Source organism: Microcaecilia unicolor, chromosome 6 (assembly GCF_901765095.1).
Source record: "Microcaecilia unicolor chromosome 6, aMicUni1.1, whole genome shotgun sequence".
In the NCBI taxonomy this organism is placed as follows: domain Eukaryota; kingdom Metazoa; phylum Chordata; class Amphibia; order Gymnophiona; family Siphonopidae; genus Microcaecilia; species Microcaecilia unicolor.
In genome coordinates this window covers 328,654,325-328,681,614 of record NC_044036.1, presented here as the reverse complement: position 1 = coordinate 328,681,614, position 27,290 = coordinate 328,654,325, and the positions used below count along the sequence as shown (strand labels likewise).

The 27,290-nt window shown below is 44.5% G+C and overlaps 1 protein-coding gene across 1 annotated transcript in view; it reads right to left on the bottom strand.

Annotated features, from left to right (window-relative positions):
- MILR1 (mast cell immunoglobulin like receptor 1) overlaps window positions 1–26,837 on the bottom strand; it is a 32,013-nt gene extending 5,176 nt beyond the window's left edge. Inside the window, exons 1-7 of the mRNA XM_030206867.1 lie at window positions 26,798–26,837; window positions 26,333–26,356; window positions 17,730–17,936; window positions 9,388–9,669; window positions 6,019–6,132; window positions 3,454–3,513; window positions 2,317–2,382 (exon numbers count right to left, since the gene is read on the bottom strand). Of these exons, the coding sequence (XP_030062727.1) occupies window positions 2,317–2,382; window positions 3,454–3,513; window positions 6,019–6,132; window positions 9,388–9,669; window positions 17,730–17,936; window positions 26,333–26,356; window positions 26,798–26,837 (793 nt within the window). The remainder of the gene's footprint in view (window positions 1–2,316; window positions 2,383–3,453; window positions 3,514–6,018; window positions 6,133–9,387; window positions 9,670–17,729; window positions 17,937–26,332; window positions 26,357–26,797) is intronic.
- Window positions 26,838–27,290: the final 453 nt, after the last annotated feature.

The window sequence follows — 27,290 nt, the reverse complement described above, 5'->3', positions numbered from 1 at the left end:
GGCCCCGGCCCCCTCAGGCCCCACGTAGCTACGCCACTGCTTGAGGGTGATTGTGTCTGATGATCTCAAGGTGGCCAAACAGGTGGAAAAGGCGACTGTCAAAGCCAGAAGGGATGCTCGGGTGCATAGGGAAAGGAATGGCCAGCAGGAAAAAAGAAGTGATAGTGCCCTTGTAGAAGTCTCTGATGAGGCCCCGTTTAGAGTACTGTGTGCAATGCTGACCGCACCTACGAGAAGATATGAACAGGATGGAGTCAGTCCAGAGGGCGGCTTCAAAATTGGTCAGTGGTCTCGTATGGGGACAAGACTTAAGGATCTCCATGTGTATAATTTGGAAGAAAGGCAGGAATGAGGGGATATGATAGAGATGTTTAAATACCTCGGTGGCATTAATGTACAGGAGGTGAGCCTCTTTCAAATGAAGGAAAACTCTGGAACGAGAGGTCATAGGATGAAGTTCAGAGGTGTTAGACTCGGGAGTAATGTAAGGAAATACTTTTTGAAAGAAAGGGTGGTGGATACGTGGAATCGTTTCCCCGGTGGAGGTTGTGGAGATCAGGACTTTGTCTGAATTTATTAAAGCATGGGACTGACAAGTGGGATCTCTTAGGGAAAAGGAGGAGATAGTGATTGCTGTGCGTGGGCCGTTTGGCTCTCATCTGCAGTCATGTTTCTATATGGATGAAATCTGGCTATTTAACTTACGAGATGGCCAGATTTTAACCATATAACAAACGGCAAGCAGGCCTGAATTAAACAGTCGCCAGTGTGGTTACAGCTTACAAGACTATTCAGCGACACTGCTTAAATGGATTGTGCTGTTTAATCGCTGACATTTTATTTATTTATTTATTTGCTGCATTTGTATCCCACATTTTCCCACCTATTTGCAGGCTCAATGTGGCTTACATTATGCCGCAATGGTAGTCACCATTAACGGAATGATAAATACAAAAAGGTATTACAATCAAAGATACATGAAGATATCACATGGATTAAATATGATAATAAACAATGAATGAATTATGAGAAATAAATGATTCATAACAGGTACATAAGAATTGAATAGGAGATGTTAAAACATTCACTATTATTAAAGTAAATTAAAGTATCCAGATTGGAGAAGTCAATGTTGGGTTGATCTGATACATTCAGCTTTAAAATGAAATTCAGGCCCTTAGATTTCACATTAGCATTAGTGCAAGCTAGTTTACACATAGAAACGGTGCTGCGACCTGCTCGCAAAAGTGTTAACGTACTTTAGGACATAGGCCTCTATTTGCACCCTGCCTATGAGCACTCCAATCACTTTTTCCTGTGGAGCCGCTAGTCCAGAGAAGGTAGAAACTGACCCTAACCACTAGATTACCAATGTGGCCGTGCAGGACGTCAGACTCACAGAAACAGAAGCCTGCGCAGCCTTCTACATGGAATGTTGCTAGTGGAATAGCAACATTCCATGTAGAATCTCCAATAGTAGCAACATTCCATGTAGAATCTCCAATAGTATCTAGTTTATTTTTGTTACATTTGTACCCCGCGCTTTCCCACTTATGGCAGGCTCAATGCGGCTTACATGGGGCAATGGAGGGTTAAGTGACTTGCCCAGAGTCACAAGGAGCTGCCTGTGCCTGAAGTGGGAATCCAACTCAGTTCCTCAGGACCAAAGTCCACCACCCTAACCACTAGGCCACTCCTCCACTGATGCTAGTATTTGAGATTCTACATGGAATGTTGCTATTCCACTAGCAACATTCCATGTAGAAGTCGGCCCTCGCAGATCACCAATGTGGCCGCGCAGGCTTCTGCTTCTGTGAGTCTGACGTCCTGCACGTGCAGGACGTCAGACTCACAGAAACAGAAGCCTGCGCAGCCTTCTACATGGAATGTTGCTAGTGGAATAGCAACATTCCATGTAGAATCTCCAATAGTAGCAACATTCCATGTAGAATCTCCAATAGTATCTATTTTATTTTTGTTACATTTGTACCCTGCGCTTTCCCACTCATGGCAGGCTCAATGCGGCTTACATGGGGCAATGGAGGGTTAAGTGACTTGCCCAGAGTCACAAGGAGCTGTCTGTGCCTGAAGTGGGAATCGAACTCAGTTCCTCAGGACCAAAGTGTTCACCACCCTAACCACTACTCCTTGTGTACGAGGCTCTCATTCAGTTAGTTAATGAATTACACTGAACGGTTACCTTAGGCTGCTGATCCACAACAAGCAGGTTTTGTCACACTGACTTCTATCGTGAGACCTGTAAATAAATGTGTGCAGAGAGTCCAATTGCGCTTTATACCCTTTTGACAATTTTACCTGTTTCTGGGTCTTTAAATACCACCGTGGTATACTGCACCTCTGTTGCTGTATCATGTACGAAATCTAGTAAAAATAGAAATTAGGCAGCATGTTACCATTGCAAATGGTTTTAACAAGATTCTGAAATTTTTTTCATTTTCCACTTCACCTGTACTAGTGATTTAAAGACTGCACTGGACGTCTTGTCAGCCACAGCGCTAAAGAGCAGAAACAGAATTCCCCAACCCTTTCAGTTGCTTCAAGTTTCATCTTTTCAGCAGATTCATTTAGAAGAATGCAGGTCTTCCGTATTTAGTGTTAAGGGCCCTAAATTATGGAATGCTTTGCCCTTAGAACTTTGTTCTGTGCAAAAATATTGCCCAGTTTAAGAGTGAATTAAAAACCCATATGTTTATTGAAGCACATGGGTCTGCTGTCTTTGTAGTTTTATGTTCATTTGTGTCATAATGAATGATTTTGTAATATTGATTTTGTTGTTTATTGTTTTATTGGCTTGTGTTATTATGTTTGTATTTTGCTTAAACTGTCCTAGATACAGCGGGTTAGAAATAAAGTTTTATTATTATTATTTTCACAAGACATTTACATGAATAATTTCAAACCATTGCAAAAGCTGAATGGATGGGCCCCCCTCAAAGTATGTTGGTGGGTGGGGGAGGGGGAATAGGCAGAGGGGCAGTGTTCCAGGGATAAATCAAGAATTGTTAGCAAGCCTGCTTCCTGCCTCCCCCCCCCCCCCCCCCCCCCGTACTCAACCCCAGCTCCTTGTTGTCTTCTATTCTCCTCCTCCCCAGTGCCTCCCCTCTTTTCTACTCCACAGCATTTACTGCCCCTCCTGCTAATCTCCAGTTTATCCCTTATTTTTAGCCCTCTGCTTTCACCCCAAGGATCACCACCTTTTGGAAACCTCCCTCTCTTTCAACCAATTATTTGTCCACAATAAGACTTTGCCTCATGTCCCATGACACATTTCCTAAGAAGTCTCTCATGAGGAAGTTTATCACTTGATTTCTGAAAATCCAGATGTTTATAAGTACTAATGAATTCTTAAATCTGTGCTGGCTGCACCCCATTAAGTCCTGTTAGCCATGTGCCCAATAATTCTGCTCTTTCCAGTAGTTTTCACCACTTTACCTGGCTCTGACGTCAGTAGACTCTTTGGTTTGTCATTTCCTGGATCAGCCCTGGAGCCTTCTGCAATGAAATTTGAAACACAATATTCATTTAGTGTTTCTACTGTGTACTCCTTGAGCACCTGCTTTTCCTGACGGACTTCTTGGTTTTGATTCACTTTATTATTATTGGTTTTTTGCCTCTTCGGCAAAATTCTCTCATGGTCTGTCTTATTAACGTTTTACATCTAATTACCTGGCATTTCGTTTGATGAAGTGGGATTTTAAGCTGCTGTTTTAATGTTTGCTTTTTTATTGAAATAATTTTTCATATGTATTATATCCTATATAATAATTCTCACCTCCAACAGGATGTGCCTGGGACCGTGCCTGCCGGAAGTGGTCTGCTAGGCAGGCAGGCACTGACCTCAGTGACATCAGTGACAGACAATTTGGCAAAGCAAAACAATCTGAGTGCTGGCCATTAGGACACAGGGTTGATAGGAGAGTTTTAAAAGACTGAAGGAACCGAAAGTGTTAAATGGGGGGAGGGGGGAGTTCTGAAGGACTGAAAGACATGAACATTTGGGAAAGGAAAACAATCTGAATGCTGGCCATTAGGACACAGGGTAGATAGGAGAGTTTTAAAAGACTGAAGGAACCAAAAGTGTTCGGGGGGGGGGGGGGGGCAAGTTCTGAATGAATGAAAGAAATGAAAATTTACCAGAGGAAGACAATCTGAATGCCGGCCATTTGTACACAGGGTAGATAGGACACTTTTTTTAAAAAAATGAAGGATGTGAAAGTATTACATCTTGGGGGAGGGGTGAGGAGGAAAGCGGTGGGGTATCCGGATACTGGGCGTTAGGGTCATGGGGGTACATAGACTTTTGAAAGCCTTAAGGAACCCAAAGTGTGGGAAGGAGGAGGAAAGGAGGGAGGGAACGGGGTGAGGGGCATTAGGAACAGGGGAGGGGGCCCTGTCACACACTCATTCTCACACACACACACACTGTCACATAGACAGTCTCACTCTGTCACACACCCGCACATTCACTCTGGCTCTCTCTCTCTCAAACATACACACTCCCAGGAAAACCTTGCTAGCGCCCGTTCATTCGTTCCAGAAACGGGCCTTTTTTACTAGTATTATAATAATACAGGTAAATACCTTAAGCCAAAAATCACAGGAACTGAACATAAACACAAAAACATTGATACAGATCCCACATTACAAGAAATCAGCTCTTCCAAATGTTCAAGGAAATACAGAACTAGGTTAGAGACAAACACAAAATTATTATATCTAGAACCCAATTTTCTATCTCAATCTGAGGAATAAAGAAAAAATCTAAGTAATTTTATCTTGTTCAACTATAGCCTTATCTCGTAAAAATGATTCCAACTGTGTTGCATCAACAAATACGTAACTGATTTATTTTGATATGAAACCAAACATTTGCACAGAAGCTTATAGGGATTTCAATGCTATTGACTGTATCCATTAATGTTGTTAATGCTATTATAATTGCTAAGCTAGCTTAGAAACGCAAGGCAAGGTTAGGTAGGCTTGCCTAGCACTACACTTCTGCGGGAATCCGCAGGACCTGCGTCCATCCTCGTGGATCTGGAGCATCCCTAGGAATCTCACTATCCCCGTTCTCGTACAGTTTTCTATTACACTGTAACAAAGGCCCCTTACCCTGAATTTATTTTTCCTAAAGGTGCAATTCACTGTAACTCTGATTACTGATCTTTAAGATCTCAGATGGCAAAGGCTGATTTTACAGATAGAAAAGCTTTATGCTGCCATAAAGCAAACAGACCCAGCCCTGAATAGACGAATACGAACTGGCTGATATCCAAAACCATTTAACCGGCCAGGAACGGCACCTGGCCAGTTAAATGGTACTTAACCGGTTATCCGCAGTATTCAGCAGGAGATAGTCGCCTATCGGTTAGTGCTATCTGCCGATTTTCAGCCCATTGCCGGCTAAGTTTGGCAGCCAAATCTGGCCGCCTCAATAGCAGGTCTATCTTTGGCCACTATGAACTTAGCCAGCCAGCGCTGATTATCAACTTGACCATCTGTGTTCTTAGGGACCAAAAATAAACTGGATATTCAACGCCGGTCAATGGCAATGGCTCAGCATTGAATTTCTGGGCTCAGCGTGGGAGGCAGCCCGGCTCCCCCCTCCCCTCCCTCCGTGGTCTGGACTATCGGGCCAAGATTTCTAGCAGTCCTGACTGAAAACTTATGATGACTTAAGTTAGCCTTCTCTCCATTGCATGAGGTGGGGGGAGGGAAAGGGGCTGGAGCAATTCCTAGGCCTCCTTGGAAGCTCAGAGAGAGTACAGAAAGGAGAGGCTGCCAGTTCAAAACAAATTAAAAATACCTGACATGGACGAGTCTCTCTTTATGAGCAACGGCTGTGCTGAATCAGAGGAGCACCATTGCACCTGATTCTCTGAGCCCTAATCTGAAGCAGATTTTCATCTTTAAAGGTACCTGCATTTAGCAGAAAAACCCAATAAATGTGTATTAACCTAGACCTATGTATGATGTGGGAAAAGCAAAAGAACTTACGTGCTTTGCACTTTGGAAGAATCAGTATTGCCAATGCTAGGCTCAATGCTATTACAATCAGAAGCACAGCTACAACGATGGAAACGGTCATTGTAGTGTAAGATGAACTCTTTTCTGTAAAAAAAAAAAAAAAAGAATGTAGGTACCATTTTATCCTGAATTAATGTATAGGAAGGAAAATGATAGGTACTCTGTCTTGACCTTCCAGACGAATCCCTTTAGAATAGGTTCAACTACTTAATGTGCAGAGATGATACAATCAATCAAAATGAAAATTCCCAGCAACAAAACACTATATGATCATCTCTATAGTAGTAGAACCACAGTCAGTGATCAAGACAGAGCCAAAATCCTCAACAGTTTTTCTTATAATGTTTTATGGACCCTCAGAATGACACATCTCATATTTTTAGAGTCAACGTGGCATTGAGTGCCTCAAATCTTCATCGGGCCTGTTTTTTTGAAACCATAATAATTTTTAAACATTGCTTCTTCAGCAGTGGCGTAGCTACATGGGGCCACTGGGGCCTGGGCCCCCCAAATTTCCTCTGGGCCCTTGGTTTTACTGGTGGTGGGGGGTCCCCAACCCCTCCAGCTGAAACCTTGTCCAGCCCCGGTCTCCGGCGTCGCCGCGTTGCCTGCCCTGCTCTGTCTTCCCTTCACGTCTGGCACACTCCTTTTAGTGAAACTCAATTTCACTAAAAGGAGTGTGCAGGACGTGAGGGGAAGAGAGAGCAGGGCCGGAGCCTGGCACTGGACAAGGCTTCAGCTGACGGGGGTTGGGGGTCCCTCACCAGCCAAGGTATTTGCTGCCGCAGTGAGTGGGGAGCGGCAGGGTGGTGAGACGGCATGGGGGGGTGGCAGACCAAAATGTGCTCCCCCACCTCATGCTCTGGCCCCCTCCCACCGCGAGGTCTGGCTACGCCCCTGTTTCTTCTGAATGAAAGAGAATCAAGTTTACTTAGCTTTTGAAAAAAGACACACTGCCAACATGGCCAAATTTCACTGACTTCTTCAGGAAAGCTGTCCGCTTCCTGGTTGATTCAATGCTTTATGGTCTATCCAATACCCAAGGAATTTCAGCCTGCCTGTGTTCCAGACGGCATTTTACATTACTGTATATTTTAGGTGGAAATGATATACTTTCTTTGTATAATTAACTTGTGGTCTACTGGTTAGAATAATGTACTGAAATTCCAGTCTTGCTTCTCGGGCATCCACTAGAGTAATAAGCTCTCTGTGGAAGGAACTCATTTTACCAGTATGCCATTTATGGTGAAGTGCTCTGGGTGCTGTATAAATACACAAATAAAATGAAACATCTATTTCAGCAAGAGAGTTTGGCATGGCAGTGCCTTTCCAGAGTGTAATACAATAAGTATTATTTTAATACCCTCTTGAGTTGAAATGGCAAGTTGTAATTGAGGGGGCAGTTCTATAAGTTAATGCCTTTATTTATTTGCAATAACTTTCTGTTCCACTCTAGCCGACGGGCAGAACAGAGTGATGTACAGGCTAAAAAATAGGAAACGAAAAAAGAACTCCATTAATGCATCGGAAAGCAAGGTGTTATGTTTAGAGACCGAGCTTATTGTCTTCCCACCCAAACCCACTTCCCCTCTCCCTTCACTCTCTATCTCAGTTGATAACACCCTCATCGTCCCCGTCTCATCTGCCCACAACCTCGGAGTCATCTTCGACTCCTCCCTCTCCTTCTCTGCGCATATCCAGCAGATAGCCAAGACCTGTCGCTTCTTCCTCTATAACATTAGCAAAATCCGCCCTTTCCTCTCTGAGCACACCACCCGAACTCTCATCCACGCTCTCGTTACCTCTCGCCTTGACTACTGCAACCTACTCCTCACTGGCCTCCCACTTAGCCATCTATTCCCCCTTCAGTCCAAACTCGGCTGCACGTCTTATCTTCCGCCTGGACTGATATACTCATATCACCCCTCTCCTTAAGTCACTTCACTGGCTTCCGATCAGGTACCGCATACAGTTCAAGCTTCTCCTACTAACCTACAAATGCACTCGATCTGCAGCCCCTCCTTACCTCTCTATACTCATCTCTCCTTACGTTCCTACCCGTAACCTCCGCTCTCAAGACAAATCCCTCCTCTCAGTACCCTTCTCCACCACCACCAACTCCAGGCTCCGCCCTTTCTGCCTCGCCTCATCCCATGCTTGGAATAAACTCCCTGAGCCCATATGCCAGGCCCCCTCCCTGCCCATCTTCAAATCCTTGCTCAAAGCCCACCTCTTCAATGTCGCCTTCGGCACCTAACCACTACACCTCTATTATGGTCCATCCAGTCTGCCCAACAAGGTAAACTCATTACACATGGTATGTGATACTTTATATGTATACCTGACCTTGATTAGTCCTTGCCATTTTCAGGGCACAGACCAGAGAAGTCTGCCCAGCACTGGCTTTGAGTAGAGTAGAGTAGCAGTAGAGACTACAGTTCCCTTTCCATGTGAGAACAACTTGTCTGGGGCTGTGAACATTATCTCCTCGCCTCCAGCCTCACTGACCTAAGAGGATGTGGTGACGGTGATTCATGTATCCAGGTTTTAAAAGGGTTTGGACAAATTCCTGGAGAAAAAGTACATAGTCTATTATTGAGATGGACATGGGGGAAGCCACTGCTTGCCCTGGGATTTGTAGCATGGAATGTTGCTACACTTTGGGATTCTGAATGGAATCTTGCTACTCTTTGGAGTTCTACATAGAATGTTGCTACTCTTTGAGATTCTGAATGGAATCTTGCTACTCTTTGGAGTTCTACATAGGTGTAGTAGCCGTGTTAGTCCACTCTTAAAGGTTATCAATAGAAATCAAACAAAATAAAACATGGAAAAGAAAATAAGATGATACCTTTTTTATTGGACATAACTTAATACATTTCTTGATTAGCTTTCAAAGGTTGCCCTTCTTCGTCAGATCGGAAATAAGCAAATGTGGTAGCTGATAGTATATATAAGTGAAACATCAAAGCATTTCATTGACAGTCTGGCAGGGTGGGAGTTCTACATAGAATGTTGCTACTCTTTGGGATTCTGAATGGAATCTTTCTACTCTTTGGGATTCTACATGAAATGTTGCTATGAATTGGGTTTCTGCCAGGTACTTGTGACCTGGATTGGCCACTGTTGGAAGCAGGATACTGGGCTAAATGGACCATTTGTCTGACCCAGTACGGCTATTCTTATAAGTAGGCTCAGGAACTAAACCTGTGTCTACTATATGCCGTCTTCTCTAGGAAGAAAGATGTTTCCTTCGAGATCTGTTCATTTCTGTGCTGTTTTCAAAATCCCAACAGTGCATGGGGACTACGTTGTAACGTATACCAAGAAAACACTAACCTGATATTGTAAGGTTGACCGCCTGGCTATATTTTTGCGTTGATGAAGGAAGTCTGTTCACAGCTTTGCATTTGTATGGTCCTCTGTCATCAGTGGATTTGATGTGCACAGTTAGCTCAGCAGGTTTACTCTCATTACATGTTTGATTTGATAACGCTGTCTTTTGTCTAAAAAATGTGTAGTAAATAGGTAGAGATCCATTTGAGAGACAAGACAATGTTACGTTGTGTCCTATGGCTGTGGTGGTGGTATTGGAGGATAACTTTGGCTGTGATACAGGCTCTGAAAGAAAAATTCTCCGTGAGTGACAGAAGAATCGAACATATGAGTTTGACTTTATTTTGAAAGATGTCAGATCAAAACTAATGTATATAATTTTTTTTTTTTGTTACATTTGTACCCCGCACTTTCCCACTCATGGCAGGCTCAATGCTACTACTACTACTACTACTACTACTATTACTATTTAGCATTTCTATAGCGCTACAAGGCATACGCAGCGCTGCACAAACATAGAAGAAAGACAGTCCCTGCTCAAAGAGCTATGTAATAAAAGTGAGCCAAGTATAGGACAATCAAGCCATTGTGACATCACTGATGCGGTTGGCTCTTATTGGTGGACTGAGGCATTATGACATCACAATATTAGCTCTGGTTACAAGAGACTACTACTACTACTATTTAGCATTTCTATAGCGCTACAAGGCGTACGCAGCCCTGCACAAACATAGAAGAAAGACAGTCCCTGCTCAAAGAACTTACAATCTAATAGACAAAAAATAAATAAAGTAAGCAAATCAAATCAATTAATGTGAACGGGAAGGAAGAGAGGAGGGTAGGTGGAGGCGAGTGGTTACAAGTGGTTACGAGTCAAAAACAATGTTAAAGAGGTGGGCTTTCAGTCTAGATTTAAAGGTGGCCAAGGATGGGGCAAGACGTAGGGGCTCAGGAAGTTTATTCCAGGCGTAGGGTGCAGCGAGACAGAAGGCGCGAAGTCTGGAGTTGGCAGTAGTGGAGAAGGGAACAGATAAGAAGGATTTATCTATGGAGCGGAGTGCACGGGAAGGGGGTAGGGAAGGACGAGTGTGGAGAGATACTGGGGAGCAGCAGAGTGAATACATTTATAGGTTAGTAGAAGAAGTTTGAACAGGATGCGAAAACGGATAGGGAGCCAGTGAAGGGTCTTGAGGAGAGGGGTAGTATGAGTAAAGCGACCCTGGCAGAAGATGAGACGGGCAGCAGAGTTTTGAACCGACTGGAGAGGGGAGAGGTGACTAAGTGGGAGGCCAGCAAGAAGCAGATTGCAGTAGTCTAAACGAGAGGTGACAAGGGTGTGGATGAGGGTTTTGGTAGAGTGCTCGGAAAGAAAGGGGCGGATTTTACGGATGTTGTAAAGAAAGAAACGACAGGTCTTGGCGGTCTGCTGGATATGAGCAGAGAAGGAGAGAGAAGAGTCAAAGATGACCCCAAGGTTTCGAGCTGAGGAGACAGGGAGAATGAGGCTTACATGGGGCAATGGAGGGTTAAGTGACTTGCCCAGAGTCACAAGGAGCTGCCTGTGCTTGAAGTGGGAATCAAACTCAGTTCCCCAGGACCAAAGTCCACCACCCTAACCACTAGGCCACTCCTCTTCCACTGTTGCTACTATTTGAGATTCTACATGGAATGTTGCTATTCCACTAGCAACATTCCAATGTAGAAGTCAACCCTTGCAGATCAACAATGTGGCCGCGCAGACTTCTGCTTCTGTGAGTCTGACGTCCTGCATGTACGTTCTAACATTCCATGTAGAATGTCCAATAGTAGCAACATTCCATGTAGAATCTCCAATAGTATCTATTTTATTTTTGTTACATTTGTACCCTGCGCTTTCCCACTCATGGCAGGCTCAATGCGGCTTACATGGGGCGATGGAGGGTTAAGTGACTTGCCCAAAGTCACAAGGAGCTGCCTGTGCCTGAAAGGGAATCGAACTCAGTTCCTCAGTTCCCCAGGACCAAAGTCCACCACCCTAACCACTAGGCCACTCCTCCATTCCTATGTTCTCTTCCAGCCTGGTCTGCTTAAACACTTAATAAACCATTTTATTCTTCCTGTGTTTGAATTAGAAATCTGTATCCAAATTGTAGTTGTTTTACTCCTACATTTTCAATTTCAGGGCCCCTCTCTAAAGGGTCCTTTTACTAAGGTGCGCTGAAAAGTGGCCTGCAGTAGTGCAGACGCGTATTTTGGGCGCACACAGAATCATTTTTCAGCGCACCTGCAAAAAAAAAATGCCTTTTTAAAATTTTTGCTGAAAATGGACGTGTGGCAAAATGAAAATTGCCAGGTGTCCAGTTTGGGTCTGAGACCTTACCGCTAGCCATGGTAACACGGCGGTAATGACCTACGCGCGTCCAATACGCACGTCCAAAACAAAATTTATTTTTTGGACACGTATCGGATGCGGACCAAAAATGAAATTACCGCAAGAGCCACACGGTAGCCGGGCAGTAACTCCATTTTGGTGCACGTTGGGTGCATGTAGACGCTTATGCGTCTTAGTAAAAGGGCCCCTTTGTCTACAGGCAGTGTGGCTTGTATCCCTGTCCAAAGCCAGCAAAACGAACACCTCAGAACTACGTACTCTTCTGTGGCTGGTGTCCAGTTACATCTTAGCTGAGTGGGAGTCCTCCACCTACATTCCTGCCAGTGGGGGGTGCTGTTTCACAATCACATTTTCAATAGTGCGGGACAAGCAAGCTCTGCAGGACTCCAGGGAACTTTCCTGCCCCTAGTGATTGAAAACACAGTATTGAAGCACTGCCCCCCACTGGCAGCAATATAGCTGGAGGACTCCCGCTCAGCCTAGAGGGAACAGTGCTGGTTTCAGTTGGGCTGTTGGATTGTGCCATGTCCTGGTAAGTGAAACCAAAATTTCAGCCATTGAGCTGTGGCTTTCAACACGATAGCTGAAACACTGATTTCATTTACCTGGACGTGGCACAAATGATTACCTTGGAACCACTTTTGGTTCTCCAAAATAGCTGGATTCCATCCCCCCCCCCCCCCCCCCCCCTTTCCATTGTTCAGAGAACAATTTTGTATAGGGAGAGGACCAACAATAGCCCTCCGTTCTCACCTGATACTCATAGAATTTGGCAGGGAAATAGAATATACTGAAGATGTTTTTAGAATGTGTTGGTGCCACTTAAGTAGTGATTTTAGGAGAGCTGGTGTTTGTATATATTTGACATCAATACCTGTGAACCTGGGAAATTTGCAATGTTTGCATTTACATCTGTTTCAAGTCCTGCATAACAGCTAACTGTTCATTTGGACCTGAGCTTTGAAAGAAAGCTTGGGGGGGACTATACTTTGCATTTCAGAGTTTGGGTCCTGAATTCCCCCCCCCCCCCCCCCCTTCTTGCATAGGCACTTTGGCAAAACTTACTGCCCCTGTTTAAGCAGCAGAGGTGTGTGTCCATGTGTTATTATTTGTTACATTTGTATCCCACATTTTCCCACCTATTTGCAGGCTCAATGTGGCTTACATAATACCGTGAAGGCATTCGCCAATCCGGTACGGGATAGGTACAAAATGTTGTATTGGGATAGGGAAGATAAGATTCAATCAAGTCGGGTTGAGGTAAAAGAGTTCATTAATGTCCAGTACGATCTTTAATAGTGAAGTGTTGCAGGGTTGAGTCATTTAAGTTGGGTCATTCGGATATGCCCTTCCAAATAGGTGAGTCTTTAAGGACTTTCTGAATTTTAGGTAATCATAAGTTGTTTCATGTAAATGACACTCCTGAGATTAAAGTCTGAGGGAGTCTTTTACCAAAGCTTAGCCTGAGTTATCTGCAGCAGGGCCCATAGGAATAAAATGGGACCTGCTGCCGATCCCGATCTAAATCTGCACTACCCAAGCTGCAAAGGACTCAAATACAAATCAAGTTATACATCCAGTGTTTTCTACATAAGCACACAACTAAGGAACGCATTACCAAACGTCGTGAGAACAACGTATGGCCACCTAAACTTCCGGAAATCACTAAAAACCAACCTGTTCAAACAGGCATACCCGACCGATCCAGCCTAAATGCCTGAACCATGCAACACAACGAAACTAAAGCACATAACAGACACAACATAACTCTTCCGCTCTACAATTCCCTAATGTGTCTTTTCACATGAACCTCATCCTACCAAAACACAACTTTGTATTTGTGCATACCGGAGTTGGCGAACACCTCTCCGGTACTATGTAAGCCACATTGAGTCTGCAAATAGGTGGGAAAATGTGGGATGCAAATGTAACAAATAAATAAATAACTCAAACTAACCTTTAGTAAAAGGCCCCCTTAGTGCTACAGCTCTTTCTTTGGGGACATATTCTTTTGTAAAATAATTTGTGTGGCACCAAACACGTGGATTTTTTTCTGTGGCCCTCTATCCTATATAATAAAACGCACCACCAACGTTCTGAAGCCGAGAAAGTGAAGCCTTCAAGCCTTGAAGCATTCCTGAAACGTTCCGGAACTGCGTGACGTGCGCTCTGTAAGGCTCCATCTCCTCAATTGATGACATGTAGTTCCGGAACGTTGCAGCTTCAGAACGTTGGAGGTGTGTTTTATTATATAGGATGTGCTCGGTGCTTTTCTGTAGCACATGAGGGGAATTTAATATATGCTGATTAAAGTGGAGGAGTGGCTGGAGGGGGGCAGGGGAGATAGGACAATCACTGGGTGGTTGGAGGGGGGGGGGGCACGGGAGAGAGGAGAATTGCTGGATGGCTGGAGGGAGGGCAGGGGACACAGGAGAATCGCTGGGTGGCTGGAGGGGGGGCCAGGGGAGAGAGGAGATTTGCTGGGTGGCTAGAGGGGGGGGCAAGGGAAAAAGGAGAGTCGCTGGGTGGCTGGAGGGGGGCAGGGGAGAGAGCAGAATCGCTGGGTGGCTGGAGGGGAGCAGGGAACAGAGGAGACTCGCTGGGTGGCTGGAGGGGGGCAGGGGACAGAGGAGACTCGCTGGGTGGCTGGAGGGGGAGCAGGGGAGAGAAGAGCATTGGTGGGTGGCTGGAGGAGGGCAAGGGAAAAAGTAGAATCGCTGGGTGGCTGGAGGGGGAGCAGGGGAGAGAGGAGAATCGCTGGGTGGCTGGAGGGGGGCAGGGGACAGAGGAGACTTGCTGGGTGGCTGGAGGGGGAGCAGGGGAGAGAAGAGCATCGGTGGGTGGCTGGAGGAGGGCAAGAGAAAAAGTAGAATCGCTGGGTGGCTGGAGGGTGGACAGAGGAGACACACTCATACCCAGCAGTCTCACTCTCTCTCTCTCTGTCACACACACACACTCGCACATTCACTCTCTCTCTCTCTCTCTCTCTGTCATACACAGTCAATCTCACACATACTCTCTCAAACATACACACTCCGAGGAAAACCTTGCTAGCGCCCGTTTCATTTGTGTCAGAAACGGGCCTGTTTTACTAGAGTATTTTATAAAAGACTAGTAGAAAAGGCACGTTTCAGGCAGGAAGGAAACGGGCGCTAGCAAGGTTCCTCCCTCCCCCAGTTCCAGACCCTTCCATCGCTTTCCCACCTCCCTGCCTTCCTCCCTCCGAATTGGAACCCCCCCTCGGAGTTCCTGACCCCCCTGTCGTAACCCTCTCGAGCCCGCCTTCCCGCCGCCAAACCTCCGCAGCCGCCATCGCGTACCTGGCCGCCTGTGTCAGCCAGGTTTTAGAACGTTGGAGGTGAGAATTATTATATAGGATTCTGCCAAGTTAGGTTTTTAATCAACTCTATTGCAGTTTTGTAGTCTAGACAAATGTCCCATGGCAGATCTTTCTCAAAAGCTTCATAAACTCTTGGTTGCCTTTACAGATCTCTGATACTCATGTGCCAGGGGTTCTAGTTTGCATTCGGATTCGGAAACCAAGGATTTCATTTTAGGACACTGGACTGTTTTTTTTTCCAGCAAGAAACGACACTATAGGGCTTTTTTACTAAGATGAGCTAAAATTTAGGCTTAGCGTGTCCTAATGCAGGACTTGCCCATGGGCTAAGCCCAGATTCCGGGGCTCTTTTTTCTAAAGCTTAGCGCAAATGGTAAGAAGTCCAGAGGTATAATATTTAGCGTGTGCTATTTCCATTAGGTCACGCTAAGCTTTACTAAAAGAGGTCCTTTATGCAGTCGTATTTAGGGTTTTAATTTTTTTTTCCAGGCCTCTAATTTTTTCTATTAGTACACGGGGTTTGCAAAAAATTAATATGGGAGCATTTACTGCCTCCTATTTATGAGGTGCTAATGGCTCCCACGTTAACTCAGTGTTATCTAATTAGCGCCAGGTTCTATAAATGGTGCCTAAAAAATTGGCACTGAAAAAACTGCGCTTAGCGCTATTCTACAAACCTCGCCTAAAGTCAGGTTTATAGAATACGCATAGCGCTGTCCCCATTACTAAAATTTATGCCAACTAAAACGTGGTGCAAATGCCCACGCCTAATTTAGAGGCAGATCCCGCTAATTTTATAATGGTGCAGGCAACTTTTAGGAACACTCACGACTTGTCCAGGCCCTTCCCATGGCCATGCCCCCTTTTGAAATATGCACAGTAGAATGTACGCACACCACTTTGTAGAATACGCTTAGCAAGTTGTGCACGTAAATTCTAATTAGTGCCAATTAGTGCTAATAATTGCCTGTTAGTGGCCAGTTATCGGCGCTGATTGGCTTGTTAAACAATTAAGTTGCGTGTGCAATTTGGCCACCATATATAGAATCTGGGAGTTAGTACATGCTGTAGCTGGTTAGCGCTTCCACACCCACTGTCGGCCCTTGACACCCCCCCCCCCCCCCAAAAAAAATTTTTTTAAACAATAATTAAAGTGCGCTTACTACGTTCTGCCAATGTGGTTTGTAGTAATTTGTCTAAAGCGTTTTGCGGTAAGCCTTTTTTCTCACGTCAAGTGTGTGTTGGCGCTTAACGTAGTTTAGTAAAGAGCCGCTATGCTCGCTACATTGTTTATTTTATCAAGGTTCTTTCCTTTCAATCTGACCCAGTTCACTTAACTATATGTTAGGTAATGGAGCTTCATAAATGAGTTATACACTCTGGTAGGCCAAGCCCAGGTCCAAAGTATACATTAGAATTGTATGTATTAGCATGTATTTTAGATTCAGAAAAAGAATTGCGTCCTAGCTTTTTTTTTTTTTTAATTTGTACCCGCACTTTCCCACTCATGGCAGGCTCAATGCGGCTTAGGTACTTATTTGTACCTGGGGCAATGGAGGGTTAAGTGACTTGCCCAGAGTCACAAGGAGCTGCCTGTGCCTGAAGTGGGAATCAAACTCAGTTCCTCAGTTCCCCAAAGTCCACCACCCTAACCACTAGGCCACTCCTCCACTGTTGCTACTATTTGAGATTCTACATGGAATGTTGCTATTCCACTAGCAACATTCTATGTAGAAGTCGGCCTTGCAGATCACCAATGTGGCCACGCAGGCTTCTGCTTCTGTGAGTCTGACTCACAGAAACAGAAGCCTGCGCAGCCTTCTACATGGAATGTTGCTAGTGGAATAGCAACATTCCATGTAGAATCTCCAATAGTATCTATTTTATTTTTATTACATTTGTACCCTGCGCTTTCCCACTCATGGCAGGCTCAATGCAGCTTACGTGGGGCAATGGAGGGTTAAGTGACTTGCCCAGAGTCACAAGGAGTTGCTTGTGCCTGAAGTGGGAATCAAACTCAGTTCCCCAGGACCAAAGTCCACCACCCTAACCACTGGGCCACTCCTCCACTCTTTTGATAAGATGTACAAATGCAATAGTGTTCTTGAAAATGTACATAGTAACATAGTAACATAGTAGATGACGGCAGAAAAAGACCTGCACGGTCCATCCAGTCTGCCAAACAAGATAACTCATATTTGCTGCTTTTTGTGTATACCCTACTTTGATTTGTACCTGTGCTCTTCAGGGCACAGACCGTATAAGTCTGCCCCGCACTATCCCCGCCTCCCAACCACCAGCCCCACCTCCGAACCACCGGCTCTGGCACAGACCATATAAGTCTGCCCAGCACTATCCTCACCTCCCCACCACCAGCCCTGCCTCCCCGATCTTGGACTAAGCTCCTGAGGATCCATTCCTTCGGCAAAGGATTCCTTTATGCTTATCCCACGCATGTTTGAAGTCCGTTACCGTTTTCATTTCCACCACCTCCCGCGGGAGGGTATTCCAAGCATCCACTACTCTCTCCATGCTTCGTGCTTCTTTACCAAACAACGCAGTCTGATTCCACACCTCCAAAACATGAGACCCTGAATCCGTTGGTCTCCAAAAAGTAGAACATGGTTTTCTTACCCAATACATTGATATTTTCTCCTTTTCTTTTGGAGTTATTCTTATCTTTAAATTCACAGTTGTATTGACCAGAATCTGAAAACTGCGCGTTCGTCTTTTTGTATTTGACAGAGCCTCCTTTTGTAGAATTGACAGCTTTAGATTTTAATAGTTTCCCATCCTTATAAATAGTGACTGTGGCATTCCCAGTGACAGGCAGTAGGTAAACTTAATAAAGCAAGTCAGGTTGATTGATGCTCCAGTTGGGATTGTCTGGGTGATGTTAATTCCAGGACGGGTTCTGCTGCTGATCCTAAATACAAAAGTGGAACAGAATGTTAGCGGGACAGACAGAGGGATCTCTGCCACCATGAACATAAGTAAATAAAGCAAAGTTGCTTACCTGTATCAGGGGTTCTCTGTGGACAGTGGGATAATTCAACCACACACTGGTGACATAATCTGATGGCGCCATGAATTATTTATTAAAATTTGTAGACCACATGGTCTACACTTCTAAGTGGTTTACAATGGTAAATATAAATCATACATAGTAACATAGAAATGAAAGCAGATAAAGACCTGTACGGTCCATCCAGTCTGCCAGCAAGATAAACTCATTTGTATGCGATACTTTATAGGGTTCTTCCAAGAAATATTCACAGTCACACCTTCTCCAAAGGAAATCACGCAATGTGACATCCGGCAATGTGCCTTCATCAAAGTTGCTGGCACACTCTATAAGGCTATGCCGCGCTTGAAGTCTAGCTAGGGTTGCCATATTTGGTCCCCCTAAAAAGAGGACACATGCCCCACCCCTGTCACACCCCACCCTGCCCCCCTGTTCACGTTTTGCCACACACCTTCCCCCCCCCCCAAGGGTGTCCTCTCCCCTCCCCTTACCTTACTCTACTGCCCTGGTGGTCTAGTCACCTCTTCGGGGCAGGAAAGAGCCCCCTCTTTCCTGCCCAGAGCACTGCTTGCAATGCTGACGGTCCCGGACTCCTGGCGCCGATTCAGAATGGCCGCTGAGAGTTGAAGCAGCCTCGCGAGACTTCTGCAGAAGTCTTGCGAGGCTGCTTCAACTCTTGGTGGCCATTTTGAATCGGCGCCGGGACCATCCGTCAGCATTGCAAGGTGAAGAGAGAGAATGCAGGGCAGTGCTCCGGGCAGGAAAGAAGGGGCTCTTTCCTGCTCCGAAGAGGTCACTAGACCACCAGGGCAGTAGAGTAAGGAAAGGGAGGGGATAGGACACCATTAGGCCCACCCACCAGGCTGCCTGTTTGTCCGGAAATCCGGACAAACAGGCAGGCTGGCAAAACCCGCCCGGTTGCCCGGCCATGTCCTCAAAAAGAGGACACATCCGGGTAAAACCAGACATATGGTAACCCTAAATCTAGGATTTCTTTTTTGTGCCTTTGGTGGGCAATCTTACTTTAAGATTTTTGAAGACATATGACCCCTGAGGCAGGTGCTTTGTGATGAAACATGACCCTGTTGGTCATTGTGTGATTGATCTACTCTGTGCAAATAAAGATCTTTGTCCCATTTATTGAAGGCTGTTGACGCTTTTTTTTGTGCAAGATGGATACTACTATAATATTGTTATTTGAATGTGTTGATTGGTGTAATTGTCTGTTTCCTATGTTTGGCTTATTCTTGCTATGCACTGTTTAAAAAAAATCAATCAATCAATAAATATATATTTAGAGAACAATCTTAGTCAAGCAAAACAACAGATGCAAAAGGATTTATGCTGTGGCTGGTACAATAAGTAAAAGCAGCCACTGGAAACCTAGAGTTGGAACAGCATGTCAGGAACAGAGTGTTCAAATGCTGTTACTTCTAACAAAAGTACAAGATGACGGACCATTTGGTTGGTGGACCTGTGGAACTGTCAGTCTGCTTGTATATGGGAAATAAATCCATTCCAGAGATGAGTTGATGAGAGGGTGATTAGAAGAAAGGTTGAAAGGTCCCTCTACGGTCTGGAGCATGGTAACCTTTGTGCTTGGAGAGAATGTGCCTGTATCTTGTCGTAGTGAGAGCCATCATGGATGAAAAGTGGGCAGTCAACTAACATAAACATAAAGGAATCCTGTGCAGAAGGAATGGATCCTCAGAGCTTAGCTGAGATTGGGAGCGGGGCTGGTGTTTGGGAGGTGGGGCTAGTGCTGGGCAAGACTTCTACGGTCTGTGTCCTGAAAATGGCAGATACAAAGCAAGGTAAGGTATACACAAGAAGTAGCACATATGAGTTCATCTTGTTGGAAGACTAGATGGACGTGCAGGTCTTTTTCTGCCGTCATCTACTATGTTACTATGTTACTATAACAGTATAGTAATACACTTATAGAAAGAACAGATGAAGTGAAGGCATGTTGGACTTGACTGAAGAGAACGGATGTGCCTAAAATTGAAGAAGCAAGAAGAAACCACCTGAGAGATATGGTGATGACATGAGAGGTCCAGGTTTACACCCCCCGTACCCTGATGTCTTCTTGAATGGTACAGGAATTTCTTTGATGTTGAAAGTAGGTAGCATATTATCAGCAGTATGTCAATGGAAGATCATGGTTTGGTTTTCATGGTATAAAATATCAATTCATTCTGCAAGAACCAATCTATAATAATGCCAAGTATTGTTAATTTATTAGGTCTGCCATCTCCATCTGGGCAGCGGAATCATGGCCCTTTTACTACCCTGGACAAAATTGCCTATCCCCTCTAGATACTTAATTATCCCAACCTTGTATCTGCTCATGGCAGTTTTACACAGAGCAGCAGCAGGCTCTCCAATTAGAGAGAAACCCAGTAGTCAGTAGATATAGTAATATAGTTTATTGGCATCAGTATCTTACCCAAAGATAGTACAGGCAGATCAGGCATTTACATGATGGAACAGAACTTCACGACACGACTACAGCCCTCTGGAGTCTTCTGCACTAATACCCTTCAGACTGCCCTTTTTATACCATTTGACCCATAGATTCCTATGACATTTTACTTTCCCCACCTGCACTTTCGTCATATTTGGCGCATACATCCAATTATGACCAAGTCTCACTTCAGAGAGTTTGCTTATCTCTTATCCAATTAGGACCAAGATTCAACCTTAGTAAGTTTTCTTATCTCCAAGCTTCACTCATCCTTAAATTAACTTTTCTGCACCTGGCCCAATTATTTTTTTTTATAGTTTCTCAGCATGCCCTATGTCCCAGCTGTACACAACCCTTGCCAACTTTGTAACTCTGCAAAGCTAATCAGGCTGTCACATTTCTTCAGTGAAAGTATCAGGACTGAGAGATGCTAGGCATTCAATTTGTGACAATTATTTACAGTATGAAGAGAGAAATGCATTGTAAAAGAAAGTTTAGGATCTAGGGGATATAAAAGCTGTATATTGGGGGACAGAGAGACCGTGAGAGTACCTTGCTGAGAGGCTACCCTTGTGTGTCTAGAGTGACTAACTGCAGTGATTCGGGTGAGAAATATCTAGCAGGCGAAATTTGGATGACCGGTCTGATGTCACTGTAAGGACCTCTGGAACACCGATTTAAGAAACATGGCCAGTGACACACAACCGTGTAGGTGAAGAAGTTGTGTTGGAGGAGTAAACAACAAATGAGTGTTCTGTGAGGTAGGCGTGAGACCATGCCAAGGCAGCACCAGAAATCTGTAGCTCTTTAAGATGTTGAAGCAGTATCAAATGATTAACTAGACTGAAGGCAGCTGAGAGCCCCTATCACAGTGCCCATCCATTTCCTCTCCTTGCATCTGACAATAGATACATTAGCAATTCTGGTTGCCGCATCTCAAAAACGATATAGTGGATTTAGAAAAGGTACAGAGAAGGGCAATGAAAATGATAAAGGGGATGGGGCAACTTTCCTATGAGGAAAGGCTGAAGCGTCTAGGGCTCTTCAGCGTAGAGAAGAGACGGCTGAGGGGAGATATAATAGAGGTCTATAAAATAATGAATGGAGTGGAACGGGTAGACGTGAATCGTTTGTTTACTCTTTCCAAAAATACTATGACTAGGGACATGCAATTAAGCTACAAAGTAATACATTTAATACAAATCGGAAGAAAGTTTTCTTCTCTCAACATGTAATTAAACTCTGGAATTCGTTGCCAGAGAATGTGGAAAAGGTGGTTAGCTTAGCCAGATTTAAAAAGGGTCTGGACAGCTTCCTAAAGGAAACCTCCATAGACTATTATTAAAATGACTTGGGGAAAATCTACTGCTTATTTCTGGGATAAGCAGCATAAAATGTATGAGCTTTTTTTGGGATCTTGCCAGGTATTTGTGACCTGGATTGGAACGGGATGCTGAGCTTGATGGACCTTTTGGTCTGTCCCAGGTGGCAATACTTATGTTCTAACTCTTTCACCAGCACACTGGATGTTCTGGTACCCCAGGCACACTTTGTTTGCCAATAAACCCAAGGTCACAAGCCCACAGCTAACATGATCCCTTCTTAACCTACTTCTCCCACTCCACAGTGACTTCTAGTCTATCTAGCGGAAATTCCTTGCTCCATAGAAACAAGCTGTGGTTCATCCCCACATTAAAGTTCCTGAAGATGACTCTTCTTCCGTTAATAATTACAGGCCCATCTCGAACTTACCATTTGTGACCAAATAGTTACAGATGATTGTGGCAACTGAACTCTCTGACTACCTTGAGCAAACCACTTCACTTCATCTACACCAAACTGGTTTTCAGCCTTATTATTCAACCGAACAGACTCTTCTCAGTCTCACAAATTATGTTAAAAGGATTCTAGACGATAGAGGAGAACATCTCCCCTACAGTCTAGATCTTTCCAGCATGTTGCTGATTCATCCTGTTTATTCATGGAGAAACATAACCAAACTTCCTAGTTCAGCAGAGGTTTGTGAGATTAAACTGTTGGGGAAGAGGGTGAGGAATGAAACAAGGGGGACACGGAGAGTGGACATTTGAACATTTGAGGAGGTTACTGGGAGAATGGTTGATGGAACCAAGGAATAGGCACAAGTGTGGCAATGGAGATAGAATGAGAGGAGTTGATGAAACCAAAGAAGGGGATATGAGTAAGAGCAAGAGGGAATCGAAATGGGAGGGCAGTGCAAGAGTTAATGGAGCTGAGAGGGGGGGGGGGCTATGTGGGGAAAGCAGATGGTAGAAATGGAGAAGGTGATGCCAATGGAGGAGAAAGGATGGGGAGGGGCTTTGGAACAGAGAGTGAGGTTGAATGGAGCAGTAATGATGGAAGCAAAAAGTAATGAGAGAGCTTTTCTCTGTGCCCTAAATCTTTTGAGGTTAGCAATATTTTAAAAATGTGCATTTAGGTGTTACTGTATGTGGGATCTTTTTATCTCAAATTACTTAATAAGGGGATCAAACTGGTATAATGCAAAGCTACAAATCCAAAAACCAGTTTGTTAGTTGAGCTATTTATCTCACAGTCCGTTCATAAAGTAAATAATATCTTTGACATTTAATATATCTTCCTGTAGTAGAGAGGTGTGGTAGCCGTGTTAGTCCACTCTTAAAGGTTATAAATAGAAATCAAACAAAATAAAACATGGAAAAGAAAATAAGATGATACTTTTTTTATTGGACATAACTTAATACATTTCTTGATTAGCTTTCGAAGGTTGCCCTTCTTCGTCAGATCGGAAATAAGCAAATGTGCTAGCTGACAGTGTATATAAGTGAAAACATTCAAGCATTACTATGACAGTAAAATAGATACCATTGGAGATTCTACATGGAATGTTGCTACTACTGGAGATTCTACATGGAATGTTGCTACTATTGGAGATTCTACATGGAATGTTGCTATTCCATTAGCAACATTCCATGTAGAAGGCTGCGCAGGCTTCTGTTTCTGTGAGTCTGACGTCCTGCACGTACGTGCAGGACGTCAGACTCACAGAAGCAGAAGCCTGCGCGGCCACATTGGTGATCTACAAGGGCCGACTTCTACATGGAATGTTGCTAGTGGAATAGCAACATTCCATGTAGAATCTATAGAAATCAAACAAAATAAATCATGGAAAAGAAAATAAGATGATACCTTTTTTATTGGACATAACTTAATACATTTCTTGATTAGCTTTCAAAGGTCTCCCTTCTTCCTCAGATCGGAAATAAGCAAATGTGCTAGCTGACAGTGTATATAAGTGAAAACATTCAAGCATTACTATGACAGTCTGACAGGGTGGGAGGATGGGGGTGGGTCGGAGGTATGCATGGGGACATCAAAGCATATCATTGATATTCTAACAGGATGGGTGTTGGTAGGTGAGAGGAGGGTAATAAACAGAGAAATACAGCTTTATGGTTTATAATGAAGCAGCGGGGCTCCAGCGAAACAAGGCGCTCTTGTAGAAGATTTGGTTGGTGAAAACTTTGATGAACACCGACCGAAGAAATGTTTTGTTTCTGCAGTTTTTTCTTTTTCTATTTATTTGAGCATTTTCTATTACAGTTGTTCATTTCCTTTAGATGGCAGGGGTTTTTTTTTTTTTTTTAGGAACCAATGATTTTTCTGTGTAATGAGAGCTTTTTACATTGGTTCGTTTTTTACCCTTCTCGGTAATAATATAGGGACCGATGATAAAAATTTGCTCCAAATATAATTTGAGGCAGACCCGTTATGGGAGCAAGGATTCTTTAAAGAACTGTCTCTCTAGGAAGCTCTGAGGTCTCTGGTTTTGATATTATTTACTTTATGAACGGAATGTGAGATAAATAGCTCAACTAACAGACTGGTTTTTGGATTCGTAGCTTTGGATCTTTTTATCTGCAAGTTGCCTTTATATAAAACTAGTAGAAAGGCCCATTTCAGACACAAATGAAACCGGCACTAGCAAGGTTTTCCTCGGAGTGTGTATGTTTGAGAGAGTGTGTGTGAGAGTGACTGTGTGAGAGAGAGAGTGTGAATTTGCGAGTGTGTGTGTGTGTGTGTGACAGAGTGAGTGAGACTGTGTGCGAGTGTGTGTCTGTGAGAGAGAGTGTGTGTGCCTGGGGTCCCTCCCTCCCACCCAGTTCCAGTGTCCTCCCTTCCTCTGTGTTCCAGGGTCGTCCCCCCTTCATCTGTGTTCCAGGGTCGTCGTCGTCCGTCCCCCCCTTTCTCCCTCCCTCTAAGTTCCAGGGTCTTCCTCTCTTTTTTTTTTTTTGTTTTTGTACAGGTGGTGCATTCCCCTCTCCTCCCCTCTTGTCCCCTCCTCCGAAGTCCAGACCCCCATCCCTCCCCCGTTCCAGACCCCCCCTCCGAATTCCAGACCCCTTCTGAGTTCCAGACCCCCCTCCCTCCCTCCCTCCGAATTCCAGACCCCTCCCTCCCGCTGTCTGAGTTCCAGACCCCACCTCCCTGCCTCCCTCCCTCCGATTTGCAGATCCCACCTCCCTGCCTTCCTCCCTCCGATTAGCAGACCCCCCTCCCTCCAATTTCCAGACCCCCCCTCGGAGTTCCTGACCCCTGGACCCCCCTGTCGTAACCCTCTCAAGCCCCCCTTCCCTCCACCAAACCTCCCCCGCCACCGTCGCTTACCTGTGCTGGCAGGGGACCCCAACCCCCGCCAGCTGAAGTCCAGTTCGCCGCTGTGCAGCGTGGAGTCATGGAGGAATGATCAAGTTGGAATCAGTTTGTGTTTGTGCATCTGATGTTTGACGCACGCACACAAACAGATTCCAACTTGATCACGTCCAGTGACATCAGCTGGGGCTTCGGAACCCAAAGTTACGGACACAGGCAGCCAGGTTCGTCGTGAGTATTATTATATAAGATAAGAAGAAGATAGGCTGCCTTTTATAAAATAACCCTCCTAAGGTCTAAGAACAGGGCTTGGTTGTAGAGTGTGAACCACACCCGCTTTCAGATTGTCCAGAGCTTGAAAATGCAGAAAACCACACACTGATACACTGTGATGACCACGCAGGACAAAGACTATCAGGATCAAATGCCTAGTGACCATTTTAATTGAATTCTTCTGTTATAATGTGATTATTGTGGAGTGCTTTTGTATGAATATTTTTTTGAAATGATTTTTTTGTGTTTATTTGTAAGCTGCAAGGACGTTTTTTAAATAACTAAATGACACAGCAGGGAATAGAAACCAGGAGACAAGCAAAAAGCCTTCCATATTTATGTAATAAATAGTTGACTTTTGCATTAAGACAGGTGATTAACAAAACAGCACTAGTTTCTGTTCTGCTTGTTGCTGAGATCAAGCTTTAGCAATAATTTTCTCGTCTTCACTATCAGGGCTTGATGGACCTTTGGTCTTTCCCAGTATGGCAATACTTATGTACTTATGTAAGAACAGACATAATTTTAAATTCCCCCTCCCCCCGAAAAAAAAACTGCTAGATGGGTTGTGAATACAAATAAACATCAAATTATATATGAATGCCAGAAGTCAGAAAAGAATAAGATACCTTGTAACCCCTATTACTTTGTAAGCCGCATCGAACCTGCCTCGAGTGGGAAAGCGCGGGATACAAATGTAATAAATAAATAAATAAATCTCTTTATTCACTATGCAGTACTGCTCATTCTTGAGTTCAGGGGATCACAAACCTTTGTTCTGGCCTAATACAAATGTAGAAAAATCAGAAAGCAACTTACCAGTGGTTTGCTGTTCAGCTTGATCTACAAGAAAAAAAATTGAGAGAGAATATTATTATAGTAGCATAGTAGATGACGGCAGATAAAGACCTAATGGTCCATCTAGTCTACCCAACAAAATAAACTCATTACATACGGTGCGATGTGGTACTTCATATTTATACCTGGTCTTGATTTGTCCTTGCTATTTTCAGGGCACAGATCGTAGAAGTCTGTCCGGCACTGTCCTTGTTCTACATTTCTGAAGTTGTCAAAGACCCTGCAAAGCTCCACTGCAGCCCATTCAAATCTATTCAGCCATGATCAGGGCACAGACCATAGAAGTCTTGCCCAGCATTGGCTTTGCTTTCCTAATCACCACTAAGCTTCCTTGGATCAGTTCCTTCCAAGCAGGATTCCTTTGTGTTTATCCCACACATTATGGTGAAAAGTTGGAGGCCATGTTAGCAGGGGTTAATTACTTACGATTTAACAGAAATAGAAGAAGGATCAGCAGTGCAAGCATCTTGGCTCTTTGAAAAGTGAATCTAATGGAATAGCTGTCTGAACAGTGGAAGGCGTTTGGTCTATATTTGAGGAAGTCAGAAATTTACAAAGTTTCAAAGCTTCCTGCCAGTCTGATTTTCATGGGGATTGGAAGAGGAAGTGGCTGTGAGGGTGATCATAAGTGCTCAGTGTGCAATTATAATAATAGCCCTACTCAGGAGCATTTGGCTGGCGTACCGAGGGCGGGGCGACGGGAGTGATCCACCCCGGTTGCAGGGAGCAGCCGCGCGGCTGTCGATTCCCTGGTCCCATGTTTTTTCCTGTACCGAGGCAGAGGGAGCAGGGAATCGACTCCCATGTTACTTCCTGTTCCGGGGCAGAGGGAGCAGGGAACTGGTGGAGCCAACAGCCTCACAGCTGCTCCCAGCACCCCAGGAGGTAAGAGCAATGCATGGGGGGGGGGGGGAGAGGT